This window comes from Nematolebias whitei, chromosome 16 (genome assembly GCF_014905685.2).
Source record: "Nematolebias whitei isolate Nwh7 chromosome 16, NemWhi1, whole genome shotgun sequence".
NCBI classification, from domain to species: Eukaryota; Metazoa; Chordata; class Actinopteri; order Cyprinodontiformes; family Rivulidae; genus Nematolebias; species Nematolebias whitei.
Window position 1 is genome coordinate 9,620,887 of NC_056513.1, and position 14,792 is coordinate 9,635,678.

At 42.3% G+C, this 14,792-nt stretch overlaps 2 protein-coding genes and 1 long non-coding RNA gene across 4 annotated transcripts in view; 1 reads left to right on the forward strand and 2 right to left on the reverse strand.

The window, feature by feature from the left end:
* LOC119422739 overlaps positions 1 to 493 on the reverse strand; it is a 1,556-nt gene extending 1,063 nt beyond the window's left edge. Inside the window, exon 1 of the long non-coding RNA XR_005187429.1 lies at positions 440 to 493. This is a non-coding gene — a long non-coding RNA (uncharacterized LOC119422739). The remainder of the gene's footprint in view (positions 1 to 439) is intronic.
* A 4,590-nt stretch (positions 494 to 5,083) lies between these two features.
* Positions 5,084 to 10,630, forward strand: snrpb2 (small nuclear ribonucleoprotein polypeptide B2). Of its 2 annotated transcripts, XM_037690134.1 has the most exons (8): positions 5,084 to 5,161; positions 6,875 to 6,944; positions 7,207 to 7,335; positions 7,442 to 7,614; positions 7,685 to 7,834; positions 7,972 to 8,007; positions 10,232 to 10,320; positions 10,400 to 10,630. In XM_037690134.1, the coding sequence occupies exons 3-8, from the start codon at positions 7,272 to 7,274 to the stop codon at positions 10,557 to 10,559; spliced, it is 672 nt and encodes a 223-aa protein (XP_037546062.1). In that variant the 5' UTR covers positions 5,084 to 5,161; positions 6,875 to 6,944; positions 7,207 to 7,271; the 3' UTR covers positions 10,560 to 10,630. The 2 variants fall into 2 exon arrangements, with proteins under 2 accessions (XP_037546062.1, XP_037546061.1); XM_037690133.1 differs by lacking the exon at positions 6,875 to 6,944.
* A 2,490-nt stretch (positions 10,631 to 13,120) lies between these two features.
* Positions 13,121 to 14,792, reverse strand: part of aplf (aprataxin and PNKP like factor) — an 8,400-nt gene continuing 6,728 nt past the window's right edge. The window contains exons 9-11 of the mRNA XM_037690477.1: positions 14,116 to 14,226; positions 13,738 to 13,784; positions 13,121 to 13,439 (exon numbers count right to left, since the gene is read on the reverse strand). Coding sequence (XP_037546405.1) covers positions 13,240 to 13,439; positions 13,738 to 13,784; positions 14,116 to 14,226 — 358 coding nt within the window. The 3' untranslated portion in view covers positions 13,121 to 13,239. The remainder of the gene's footprint in view (positions 13,440 to 13,737; positions 13,785 to 14,115; positions 14,227 to 14,792) is intronic.

Below are 14,792 nucleotides of genomic sequence, written 5' to 3' on the forward strand. Positions count from 1 at the left end.
GACTAGTTAAGACAAGCTAAGCTAGCTGACTAGTTAAGCTAGCCGACAAGCTAAGCTAGCCGCCTAGTTAACACAAGCTAAGCTAGCTGACTAGTTAAGACAAGCTAAGCTAGCTGACTAGTTAAGACAAGCTAAGCTAGCTGACTAGTTAAGCTAGCCGCCTAGTTAAGACAAGCTAAGCTAGCCCACAAGCTAAGATAGCCGACTAGTTAAGACAAGCTAAGCTAGCTGACTAGTTAAGACCAGCTAAGCTAGCTGACTAGTTAAGACAAGCTAAGCTAGCCGACTAGTTAAGACAAGCTAAGCTAGCTGACTAGTTAAGCTAGCCGACAAGCTAAGCTAGCCGCCGACGAAATCTGACATTTTGTCTTTTATCCATTACAGACCAACGGTTAGGCTTAAAAACTAACGTAATATTAAAAATGTTGATATTCATTACATCCCCTCTTGTCGTTCTGTAGCATCAGTCTACTTCGGTGTCTATTGCTGAACTGTGTGAAACTGTGGATGGTTCGAATTTCAAATTTGAAAAGCGAGGCTTCTGATTGGACGGAGCCAGCAGGGCAATCCGCGACGCTGATTGGCTCCATTACTGGAAGTTTTTATTTTATTTTATTTTTTTATTAAACAACATAAAAATGTACCATAACACTGTGTCTGTCTTCACACTACGTCTTTACAAAGTTACAACTAGCAAACAAATCTAACCAAATAAGAAGAATGCAAAAGAAAATAAATAAAACCGTACAAACAAAAACCCAAAATAAAAAAAAAACTAATGTATTTACAACAATACTACCGTGACAACATATAACTCCAGGGCATTCGTTGCTAAATGGAACAGAAGAACTTTTCGACTCTCCTTCGCCTTCTTGTGGCGGAAAACACCACCCTGCACCACCGAGATGGTGTAGAGGCAGGGCAGTCGACTCGGGAAGGTCATACGTTCAATCCCCAGTCATTGCACATCTCGTGGTGACTCTGAGCAGCACACCCTATCCCTAATTTCTCCCCAGGCGCCTATGGCTGCCCACTGGACCACCTGGGGATGGATGGCATAAATCAGTGGTCTACCCAATACGCTGGTATAGGAGTTAAAGCTTAAAAATTTCAGTATACCCACTTAAAAGTGTCCAATGATGCATGACATATCATTAGGCACGTGTCATTGATATGTTAAATGGCTGTTAAACACTTCTATTGCAATCTATCTGTATACAGCGCTTGTTTATTACATTCAGTTCAAATTCAAAAATACTTTATTAATCCCAGAGGGAAATTAAATGTTGTTGTCACTCATCCTGGTTTCATTGGAGTTGTTAGATGCTGATAGCTGTGGGCAGGAAGGATCTCTTGTCTGTCCTACAACGGATCTGAAGAAGCCTCTGACTGAAGACACTCTGTTGTTGTATGACAGTCTGATGAAGAGGATGCTGAGGGTTGTCTATAATGTTCTTCGTTTTATGAAGAATCCTTCTTTGTACAATCATCTCCAAAAGTTCTAGAGGAGTCCCCAGAACTGAGCCAGCCTTCTTTATGAGCTTGTTGATCTTTTTTAAGTCACTTGCTCTGGTGCTGCTCCCCCAGCAGATGATGGCAGAAGAGACAGCGCTCTCTACAACAGACTTATAGAAGATATGCAGCATCTTGCTGCAAACACTGAAGGACTTCAGCTTCCTCAAGAAGTACAGTCTGCTCTGTCCCTTCTTGTAGGCAGCTTCACTGTTGCATTTCCAGTCCAGTCTGTTGTCCAGGTGAACTCCAAATTATTTATACTTCACCACCACCTCCACTTCTTCTCCCATGATGGAAATAGGGTTGGACCTGTTCCTGATTCTCCTGAAATCTACAATCATCTCCTTTGTTTTGTTCACATTCAAGATGAGATGATTGTTTCCACACCATGACACAAAGCGGTCCACCGGTTCCCTGTACTCAGCTTCTTGTCCATCTCTGATACACCCGACCACTGCAGAGTCATCTGAATATTTCTGCAGATGACAGGAGTCTGTTTTGTACTGGAAATCTGAGGTGTACAGAGTGAAAATGAATGGTGAGAGTACAATGCCCTGGGGTGCTCCTGAGCTACTGACCACCTGGTTAGACACACAACCCTTCAGTCTCACAAACTGTGGACTGTTTGTCAGGTAGTCTTTGATCCATGTGATTGTTGAAGCCTCCACCTGAGTCTCCTGGAGTTTCTGACCAAGCAAATCAGGCTGGATTGTGTTAAATGCACTGGAGAAATCAAAGAACATGACTCTCACAGTGCTGTCTGCCTTTTCTAGATGACAGTGAGTTTGCTGAAGCAGGTGTATGATGGCATCTTCAACTCCAAGTCCACGCTGATAAGCAATCTGCAGTGGGTCCTGATATGTGCTTGTTTGTTCAGTCAGGTGGGTCAGCAGAAGTCTCTCTAGGACCTTCATGATGTGGGATGTCAGGGCAACAGGTCTATAGTCATTGAGGACTGATGGGTGCGTTTTCTTTGGCACTGGAACAAGACAGGATGTTTTCCACAACACTGGAACCTTCTCCTGGGTCAGGCTAAGGTTGAAGAGGTGCTGCAGAACCCCACAGAGTTGCTCTGCGCAGACCTTCAGGACTCTGGGACTGACACCATCTGGACCTGCAGCCGATTCAGACTCTCCAGCTGCTTCCTCACCTGACTTCTGGAGATGCAGGCAAAGGAGGTATCAGCATCTTCTGAGTTGGTTGAAGACCAACATGTAGAAGAAGAAGGGTCCATGACTGAGGTGGTAGATACAGTATTTGAGGTGTGACAGGACAGTCTTGGGTCAATGGAGGGTGGTATGTATGTTTGGCTGTGGGCAAGAGAGGAGGATGCCGAGCTTGTTCCTGAACGGAACCTATTGAAGAACGTGTTCAGGCTTCTGATCCTCCTTCTGCTTGAAACCTGTGATCTTCTTCATCCCTGACCACACCTCACTGGAGCTTGCTCTCCGAGTTCTTCTTGTACACCTCCTTGCTGTTTCTTATCTTGACTTTTGCTTCTGTGCGCTCCTCAATAATTCCCTGTCTCCGTCCCTGAAGGCTCTTTTTTTTTTCTGGTTTAGCAGTTCCTTCAGGTCAGTGGTGATCCAGGGTTTGTTATTGGGGAAACATCTCACTGTTCTCTTATCCAGTGAATTATTGTATAATTCTGTACTTTCTAATTAATACATGTTTTGCTTTGATACTATTTTATAAAATTTAATATATGTTTTTAATACAAAACCAACTGCATACATTTTGTTGTACATTTATTCAAACGTAAGCATCAGATAAATTTGGAAATGTTCAATACGCTTAAAAATCAAAATAAATTGACAATGACATTGTACTAACCAGTGCACTTTGGTTTCTAGCACAGTATACCCACTACAGAAATGTAGACTACACCACTGAGTTAAATGCAGAGAGCCAATTTCGCCATTGTATGGGAATATACAATGATGACAATGTATTGTGAAGCGGTGGTGTTGTTGTTGGATTGGATTTATTAATTTAGTTAAATTAATTAATTAATTTATTCCTCTTCATCAGAATGTCATGTCAGAGACTTCTTCAGATCTGCTGTAAGACAGACCGCTACAAGAGATCCTTCCTGCCCACAGCCACCAGCATCTATAACATATGGCATCTCACCCAGCACGCACACTTTTGCCCCGCTCCCCTCAGCAAGGAGGTTGTAGAGCATTACCCCGAGGCTGTTAGACTCATCAATCTCTCATCACTGTGAAAAAAAATCACATCATGTTGCTGCTGATTTATTTCAAGCATTTGTACTCATCTGCTCTCACAGACTCATGTTCACGCTGCTGTTAGACATATTGTTTTCATACCACTAGTGCTTAGTGTGTTTTTAGTTAACGTGTTTCTTAGTTCATATCTTAGATCTTATTACTGCTTTTCTTTTATATTTTATGTTTTTGTTGGATGTAGCTGTGTACACAGTTTCAATTAATTGAGGTAATGGAAGAGTTTCAGACAGTAGCCCCCTAACATATTTTTGTTTGTTTTATTTTTTTTATTTATTTATTTGATTTCACAATTTGTTTGAACCTCTGTTACACAAATTATTTGAATACAACAGGAGATGTGTATATTTTCAGTACGTTTGTTATGGTTGTGAATAAGGTAAAAGGTAAAATATCTCCTGCATGTTTTCTCCGCACCGACAGGCGGCAACAACGGACATATTTGTTACTGAAGTGTTTTAAATCAGCTGGCGACCCGCTGGTGAGAGTCTCTTAAATAAGACCTCGGATTTTAGGGAGTAGGTGACCACATATATGCCTGTTCAAAAACAAAATTATTAAGAAATTGTAAACTTTTGCGGGTGGCATGGTGGTGCAGTTGGCACAGTTGCTGCCTCTCAGCTAGAAGGTCTCCGGTTCAAATCCTGGCCCGGGACCTTTCTGGTTGGATTTTGCATGTTCTCTCCGTGCATGCGTGGGTTTTCTCCGGGTACTCCGGTTTCCTCCCACAGACCAAAAACATGCATGTTAGGCTGATTGGTAACTCTAAATTATCCCTAGGTGTGAATGATTGTTTGGCTTGTTTATTTCTGTGTCCCTGTGATGGACTGGAGACCTGTCCAGGGTGTCCCCTGCCTCTCGCACAGTTACCTCTGGATATGGGCACCAGTGACCCTCCCGACTTGAAAAGAAAGGAGCGGGTAAAAGATGAATGGATGGAACTATGTCACCCAGATTAAAAATGTTTGGGTGTTTATAAATTTATTAACAACCAAACAGGATGAGACAAGGCCAGAATTGATATGATTTGTTTGTAGTTTGTTCTTCTACCTGGTCCAGTTTGAACACAACGTTGAGTTATTTTATCATATAAACTGGGCAATTTATAACACTAGTTCATAGTTATTGATGTTTTTTTTTAATTATTTGTTCCTACCATGTTCGTAATAAATAAACATAAATAAAAATAAACATTATATTTGGAGTCTTAAAATACTCAAATACAATTTGTAGTCAATTTTAACTTATATGACTCGGTATCTCTTGTTTTCATTGAAGTTGGGTCCTTATAAGCCCCGCCCCTCGATTCAGATTTCCGGTGTGACCAGTTCTTGTAAAGAACCAGAAGAAACACCGGGAATGCTAACTGAGACGTGTGCGTCCTGTTGAGACAATATCAGGTGAGTTTTTTCCTCATTTAAACCCGTTTCAAACCAATTCATTCAGCTGAAGTTTGTCGACGAAGCCTATTAACACAAACATATAGAAAAAAGACATTTTAGTTCAACCGGAAGTTGGTCCGAAACGTTTCTTTGGGAATATGTTAGCCTCCGAGCTAACAGAGATGCTAACATGAGTTCAGACTGAGAAACTAGAATAAAAACCAGTTTCTGACCAGAAACTCATTGAATTATCCTGTTTAACGATCTACCTACAGATGAATTTATAATATGAATGACTGTAGAGGAACTTTATTATTTTACAGTAAATCCTGAAAGATTCGCAGCGCTTCACTTTGTGTTTGTCCACATTTTATGTTACAGCCCAATTCTAAATTGTATTAAATTAATCTTTAAAATTCTATCCACAACATTAAGACAATGTAAAAAAAAATCCGAGATTTTTATTACAAATGGAAAACTAAGAAATGATAAGTATTCACAGCCTTTGCCATGAAGCTCATACGGTTTTCACTGATCCTTGAAATGTTTCTACAAGTTAAACGGAGTCCACCTGTGGTAAATTCAGCTGATTAAGTTTGATTTGGAAAAGCACACCTGTCTATATAAGGCCCCACAGTTGACAGTGCATGTCAGAGCACAAACACCAAGCATGAAGTCAAAGGAATTGTCTGTAAACCTCCAAGACAGGATTGTGTTGAGGTCCAAATCTGGGGAAGAATACAGAAACATTTCTGGTGCTTTGAAGGTCTCATTGAGCAAAGTGGCCTCCATCATTTGTAAATGGAAGAAGTTTGGAACCACTAGGACTCTTCCTAGAACTGGCCGGCCGTCTAAACTGAGCGATCAGGGGAGAAGGTCCTTAGTCAGGGCTGTGACCAAGAAGCCGATGGTCACTCTGAGCTCCATTGTTCCTCTGTGGAGAGAGGAGAACCTTCCAGAAGGACAACCATCTCTGCAGCAATCCACCAATCACGCTTGCATGATAGTGGCCAGATGAAAACCACTTCTTAATAAAAGGCACATGGCAGCCCATCTGGAGTTTGCCAAAAGGCACCTGAAGGACTCTCAAACCACGAGAAACAAAATTCTCTGGTTTAAAACAAAGATTGAACTCTTCGGTGTGAATGCCAGGTGTCATGTTTAGAGGAAACCAGGCACCGCCCATCACCAGGCTAGTACTATTCCTACAGAGAAGCATGGTGGTGGCAGCATTATGCTGTGGGGATGTTTTCAGCAACAGGAACTGGCAGACTAGTCGGATAAAGGGAAAGATGAATGCAGCGATGTACAGAGACATCCTGGATGAAAACTGCTCCAGAGCGTTCTTGACCTCAGACTGGAGCGACGGTTCATTTTTCAGCAGGACGACGACCCAAACCTCATGGCCAAGATCTCAAAGGAGTGGCTTCAGGACCACTCTGTGGATGTCCTGGAGGGGCCAAGCCAGAGTCCAGACTTGAATCTGATTGAACATCTCTGGAGGTATCTGAAAATGGCTGCACAGACGTCTCCCATCCAACCTGATGGAGCTGGAGAAGTCCTGCAAAGAAGAATGGGACAAACTGCCTAAAGAGAGGTGTGCTCAGCTTGAAGCATCAATTTCAAAAAGACTGGAGCTGTGATTACTGCCAAAGATGGATCAACAAAGTATTAAGCAAAGGCTGTGTATACTTTCTGGATGCTTCTGTTTAAACATTTTTCTGCTTGCAGGTTTCCAGACTGAAATGTTTTCAGAGTTCAAAGGTCGTTAAGTCATTTCTCTCCATTTGAAACTTTCGAGGTAAATTTAATAAAAATGTCTCTTTAGTGTTTAAGCAAAGATTCAGGAGCAACACGAGTCCAAAGATGAAACGATAAAAATAAAATATTTAGTCATGAAGAGAAGTATTGATAATGGTTCTGATTTTATTTCTTGATCTTTGAAGAGTTGGATTCTGTTCTCTGCTCTGAGGGAACTTGAGAAGCTCTTAACTTATTTGTATCAGAACCTAATGCAAGACAGAAGTTTAGTTTTTCTGACTGTTCTGTTCAATTTGATGAAGTTTACACCTGAGCGTTCGACTTGGTTCTGCCACGGTTCTGCCGGGTCGTTTCGTCAGACTGCAGGATGGACATCCGACCCAATCACACGATCTACATCAACAACGTCAACGATAAAATCAAGAAGGAAGGTGAGCAGGAACGAGCCAGGTTCTGGTTCCATGGACCGTTTTACCTGAACCTGTCTTGAGAGTCTTTGTCTGGTCGGGTTCTGCTGAGGTTCTGTTTGTCCCGCAGAGCTGAAGCGCTCGCTCTACGCGCTCCTCTCTCAGTTCGGGCAGATCATTGACATCGTGGCCATGAAGACGCCGAAGATGAGGGGGCAGGCCTTCGTCATCTTCAAAGAGCTCACCGCCGCCACCAACGCTCTGCGGCAGCTGCAGGGCTTCCCCTTCTTCAACAAGCCCATGGTACGCTGCCGGCACCGAACTCCGCACCGCCGTCAGCCGCACACTGAACTCCAACCCGTTTGTTTTTCAGAGGATCCAGTACGCCAAGACCGACTCGGAGGTCATCTCCAAGATGAAGGGCACGTACGGAGACAAGGAGAAGAAGAAGGAGAAGAAGAAGAAGGCTCAGGAGGCAGCAGCGGCGGCGGCGGCAGCGAACGCCACCAAGAAACCATCAGCGGTGAGTGAGGTCCAATCCTCTGGTTCTGTTGGACAGCTCCTCTGGGTCAGCTGGAATGATGATTCTGATTTGGTTAGCATAAAAGTTGACTGGATCCGTCCTCCTGGTTCTGTTAATATGTTCGTGTTTCTCTGCAGGTTTCTGCTGCTCCTCTTCAGACTCCTGCAGCTCAGGTGAGACCCGTTTACCGGAGCGGTTCTGTCTGTGGGGAACAGCATTTTTCTGTACATGTAGATTACATATGTACAAAGGTAGTAGTCCAAGTATTGCCTTGTTCTGTGTATAAAAACAAGCTGATGACTGTTGGTTCTAGTGGCCAGAGCGGCCATCTTACATGAGAGTAAAACTCTGTGATGTGTCCGATTTACATTTAGTGATGAACCTGAGAGCAGCTTCATCCATATGAAGATGGAGAGTAAAGGCATTCGTATAGAAAAGATCTTCATAATCCAACACAGCTAAAACCGTTGCAGCTAAAAGAAAAACAAACCTTTTGTTTTAAAATTAAAAACCCAGCTTTAGCCTCAGGTTCTGTACAAGTTTCTCTCCAGGGGGGTTAAAAGTGAGGGGAGTCATTGGTCAAGACACCAAGGTATTCGTACTCATGGACCACTTCTGTTACGTTTCCCTCCAAGGTGATCACTGAGTGGGTTGTTTGTACTTGATTTGTGGATTAAGAAAACACAAGTTTAGTCTTATCTGCTTTAAGAACGAGCTTCAGTTGTAATAATGAGTTCTGTTTAACTTCAAAAACTTTCTGCAAATAATCAATTGCCTGAGCAAGAGTTGATGAGCAACGATAAATAACTGTCATCTGCATAAATATGTAAATGAGCATCGGACACATTCAGACCCAGATCGTTTGTGTAAATAAGACGGGACCAAGAACTGACCCCTGTGGCACTCCCTTCTGGACAGTAACGCATTCAGAACACAGAACATCACATTTGATGCACTGAATTCTGTTACTGAGGTTATTTATGAACCAAGCAGTTCTTTTTCTGAAAACTGAAGTCTTAAGTTTTAAAATCTCATGATCAGCAACATCAAAGATTTTGGATAAATCTATAAAGAGTGATGCACAATGTTGTCAAATCCTTTACTACCTTCAATGCAGCTGTAATTGAGCTGATTGTTTGATATTCTGCTCAAATATTAAAATGTAAAATCTCTTAGTTGCTCACTCACGAGCTTTTAAGAGTTTTAACCAAAGCTGATCGATTGGATGTTGGTCTAAAGTTAGTTAACATTTGTTGGGTCGCTGCCCTTTTTAATAAGGGCAGAATAAAAGCTGACTTCCATTCAGAGGGAGTTTCATTCTTTTCTACTGTGAGATTAAAAAGGTATGCAAGAGGCTCATCTACAACAAATCAGATGCCAGTTTTAAAAAAGTACAATTAAATCAGGACCAGAAGATTTTCTATGATCTAAACCTTTTGAGGCTTTTTGAACTTCCTGGACGGAGAAGGTCAAAGGTTGATCTGTATATATTGGAAGATCTGTACAGGTTTTACAGAAACCATAGAATCAGAGAACCCAAAGATGTAAAATGTTTAAAACAATTTAATCCCTTCGTTGTATCAGGAATGGAATCATTTAGAACCCGAGAGCTTTTATTTATCAACAGATTTCATAACGTTCCAAAGCGCGCGTGCGTGCGTGCGTGCGTGCGTGCGTGCGTGCGTGTGTGTGTGTGTGTGAGTGAGAGATTTTCAGCGGAAACAGCTAAATAATAATCTGATTTGTCTTTAATAAGAGAAGTATATTTATTTCATAGTTGTCTAAATAAAGCCAATCATTAATTAAATCTGATTTCTGTGTCTTGGCCCATGCCAGGTTTCAAATATGAATTTTATTTATCTGTTAACTCTGGGGAGAACCACAGCTGTTCTCACAACTTTACCCTGGATCTCTTTAGTGGAGCATATTTATTTAAAATGTTCAAACCAACTCCAAGCTACCTCCACATCGGGGACCAGGTCTGTTGTTTGTCCCAGTCATAATTTGACAAATGGTGATGAAAAGCATTAAAATGTTAAAGATGTCTCTTTGAAACGATGTGAGGCTTTGATCTGAGGACCACTGTTGCAAAACCACAATGGTCCCTCAGATCAGTGCAAGACACCCAGAGGTGTAAACTCTGAGGAGCTTTAGTCAAATGAAGTCTATCGAGGTGGACCTCAGGATTTTTACTGTTTGGACCAAGAGAGTTCATGAAGTGTGTAAGATTAACGGAGTCACAGAAAGACTTCAGATCATCAGAGAAGTTAAGGACAAAGAATGGTGACTTCTTCTGTGAACGTGTTCTGGTCGACGTATTCGTGGTTCTGTAATGGTCCAAACAGGCGGAGGTTCTGGAGCGTTTGGGTGTGATCAGAGGTTCTGTTTCGTCCTCAGGTTCCGGACAATCCGCCGAACCACATCCTGTTTTTGACCAACCTCCCCGAGGAGACCAACGAGATGATGCTGTCCATGCTCTTCAACCAGTGAGTCCCTCCAGAACCAGAATCTGAGCGCGGTTCTGCTGCTGGTGCACTACAACTGATTTCTTTCTGTGCTTCTCAGGTTCCCGGGTTTCAAGGAGGTCCGGTTGGTTCCGGGCAAACACGACATCTCCTTTGTGGAGTTTGAGGGCGAGAGTCAGGCGGGCGTGGCCAAAGATGCGCTGCAGGGCTTCCGGATCACGGCCACCTGTGCCATGAAGATCACCTACGCCAAGAAGTAGTCCGGTCCGTGGGTGGACAGAGACTCTGGGGAGGGGCGTTTTTTTATTTTAAATTTTTGTTCTTTTTGTCTCCATCTGATTTCATTTTGTAAAATAAAATCTTTTTGAGGAAAGTAAGAGTCCATTGAGAGCAGATGGTTCTGAAGCACCTTTAGAACCGGTTGCAGGTTAAAGGTTCATAAATCTAAACCAGCGGTTTGTGTGTCAGAGGCAGGCTGAGGGACTACTTTCTGGGGCGGATGAATCTGTTCCCTCTGGCTCAGGTTCTTCATTTGGACCCGTTGGAACATTTCTTCCTTCGTTCAGGAAGAACCACAGAGTCCAAAACGTTCGGTTGAACCTCCAGGTTCTGGGCGATTCTGATGGATCTGCCTGTGGAACTTTCTTTGAGGATGTTCCTGAGGAGGGAGGAAAGGGAGTTGATCTGCCTGTGAGTTCAGCAACAGAACATTTGAAGCTGCCAGCTCCTCTGCAGAGCTGAACGGACAGAACTTGGATCAGCAGAATGGAACAAAAACATGAAATAATTTTATTTCAACTTCAGAATGATTTGATTGAGTAAAAATGTAAACATTTACTTCAGGTTGTCGATTGAACGTCATTTATTTTCTAATCCGGTGTGACGATTTTTTATTTTGAACTGAGCTCAGATCTGCTCAGAGAAGCTGATCTTCCTCGGTCTGAGTCTCGTCCTGCTGTTAAGTGTGATCATCTTCATCACATGTTCAATCAGCAGCAGCTTCAGGTTGATGTAACAATCATTTAAATGTTTCACATTTCAGTTTGGACTCGTTTTCTTCTATGCAAGTCCAGTTTTCTGTCAGGACTTACCTGAAAACTGCAGCTTCTTTATTGTTCGTCTTCTCAGGTTTTATTGTGGGAGTTAAAATTTTAAAAAATATCCTTGAGAGTTTTATTGAAACAAACTGACCCAGGATCAGTGAAAGTGAGTTCCAACAGAAACGACCAGGTTGTAAATCTGAATATTTGAGATGTTTCTGAAGGAGTCGTCTCGGCACGAGAACAAAGTTCAGTTTCAGTCAAACCCAAACTGTCCCTGAATCGATCCGGTACATTTCACAGAAATCACGCTGCTGAGGGTTCTGATCAGAACCATGGTGGGACCTGTGGTCCAGTCTTTACTGGTACTCAGAAGAGACTCACCAACTTCTCAAACCACAGATGAGCCTGATGGGAGAGACCAGAACCCCCTGACCCAGCTGTAGGACTGATGGTTCCTCTCAAAGATCAAACTCCTGTTGACTTCTATAGTGTCTGAGCTCAGTTTTCTCTTTCAAGCAGGAAGTGAAGGTTCTTTTTAACTGGTCATAAAACTGGAACCATCAAACAGAACCTGTGGTACCATCAGAACCTTCTGCTGTTCATGGGTCAAGAAGTTGGACTTCGTTTTCATACAGTGACTGTGAGGCTTACTTTTTACTCTGTGGTTCTGCCTGAAGGGCTCGCCAACAGAGGTGACAGTGACTCAGCAGATTGTGGGTCTTCTACCTACCTTAAGCAGCTGTGGGTCAGCGGGTCCACGGATTCAAGATTTAGTCATAAAAACATCAACATCAAACAGGTTTTAACTGTCACAATAAAACATCAGACTCTTCAAAATAAGAGTGGGACTCTGGCATTTACAAAAGAATGTCTGAGTTTAGAGCTGAAAGTTGATCGATGCTGTTTTTTTTTCAAAACATTTTTTGTTAATCTTTAGAAGCTTTACCAGAGTGTCTGTGGTAGAGGAGCACTCCAGATTTAGTCCGGTCCTGATCTGAAGCTCCTCTCATTTCTGTGTTGGACGATCCGATCCACGTGTCTGTCGGACCTGGAACTAGCTTTCATCCCTTGTTATGGTTTCCTTTTGTAGTTTTTCTGGTCACAGACATGTTTCCTGCTGGTGGTGACTAATCAAATGTGTCAATCCAACCTGGTTGGAGTCGATAAACAAAGGAGACAGTTTTCATCAGATGTATTCAAACCAGTGCTTAATTTGAGCTGGATCCTGCTGGAACAGGATCCGAGAACTTATTTTGACAGGGTGCATTCCAGTAACTGCTTGGATCCGGTAATGCTCAGATTTACTAATAATAAAGTTATGAACAAATATGACTGCCTTGAACAAATAAAACTTAAATTGGATATGTAAACTGAGAATAATTATATAAACACTCATTTTAAACACAACAGCCACTTACAAGCTTCTTAATATCCCATACCAGCTGCCTCTTCAAGTAGCATTTCCGCATCTACCCTTCCCTAAAAGAGTGGTGGAGGTGAGTGCTGAGCTAATCAGGCAGTTGTATGCAGGAGCTCACAGCCACAGGCAGGCGCCTGGGGGTTCACATGTGGAGTCGGACATCAATGAGCAGAGACCGTGTCGGGCTCGGTTCAAGTAAGAGGGTGGGGGGGGGTTGATGCTTGACAGAAGCAGAGTGTTTACAAATGTAGGTAAACATAGATGTTTAACAACCCATTAAAATACACCAAAATGCAAGAAATTGCATCTACTTTATTCAAAATTTTCTGGGGGAGGACACTCCCCCGCCACTGGCCTGCCTGCTATTTGCGTTCCAGCATCGATCGGTTTACAAATTAAGCCCTGATTACAACCATCTTTAATGTTTTTACATTTAGAACATATAAAATGAACATCACAGCATCGGATCTTCCTTTTCTACTTCCTCTTCTTCAGGAAGGCCGAGGCCTCCTTCTGCAGTCTTTGGATGTCTTCCTGTTCACTGTCCTCTGAGTCGGGAGGGACGTAGTCAGAGTCCTCGCCAACGTCTTCGCTGTCGTCATTAATGAAGCTGTCCTCATCTCCGGACTCATCTTCATCTTCATCAGGGTTTTGGTGTTTGGGTCGAGTTGAACGAGCTGCAAAGATCGACATGTTTACCTTCAAGTCCAAGAACTTCCTGTTTGTCTCGTTTGATCTGACAGCAGCCTAATAACACATTTTGATTTATTTACTCATCCACTCATAAAGGGTCAAATCCAGTAAAGATTTTAAAATGAACCATACTTTTTTTTTATAAATTCAGATCGATTTATCTTAAGATTCAGAATAAGATCATGTAAAATAAATTATTCAGTAAAAATTGAATTATTTTAGGAGCAGCTGCAGCGAGAAGCCACCAGGGCTGTGCTGTTCTAGATTTGTGCTGAAACATACCGGGTTTCTTTGTGTGTTTGAATTGTTTCCTGTGAAGTGGGTTTGTCCTGCAGAGACAGATTAAAATCATCATCAGAACAACAAACTGAAACTGGAAGAAGATTTAACACAAATAATCCCTCATAAAATCATACAATCACAAAGATCTACAAAACCAGGGCGAAAATAAAAACAAGTCAGCAGATTAAAATATCTGCGCATCAAAGGAAATGGTTTGATTTACTAAAAACTGTTTCTGCGTGAATTGATGAAAAACCTCAGACTCTGAACAACTAAAACTGAACAAGAAACAAGAAAAACACCAAACTTTATCAATTCAACAGACATCAGCTGTTCCATGATCGAAACCGGGACCCAACACAACTTCAGCCCTCTGACCTGTAGCAGTCGGTTCCGTATGGACACTCTGGTTGGTCCTGGTCCTGGTCTTGGTCCTGGTAATCAGTGTCCCCAGGGTGACTGCACTCCTGGAAGTGCAGCGGGTTCTTCCTGAACAGCAAACAGTGAGGAGCCAGTCCATAAAACAGAATATTTAGATTCCAACATGTCAGATTACAGCCAGGTGGATAATCTGCTCTAATCCCATCACGATGCAAAAAACAACAAACTGATTAAATAAAAACAGAGACCAGAAAGGTCTACATTTAAAGACTGCTGGGTTTTGTTTGGAGACTAGAAAAAACAGTTTTCCTACACTGTATCTTGTCCAGAACCAGGTCCAGATCAGGTCTTCAAGGAGGAGAAGACTTGTCACAAAACGAGAACATCTCAGAGATCCACCATCCTTTACCTGAAGACCTGCTGCCATTTGGGTTTTTACCCAGAACTTTAAAAACCAGAGTAAAAACTGGTTTTATTAGATTAACAGAAATATTTCTGTTTAGTCAAACTGACACAATAATTTGCTGAGTCAGCCTCCATCACTAACTTCCTGTTTTCATAATCTGCCGAGTCAGCCTCCATTGCTAACTTCCTGTTTTCATAATCTGCTGAGTCAGCCTCCATCACTAACTTCCTGTTTTCATAATCTGCTGAGTCAGCCTCCATCATTAACT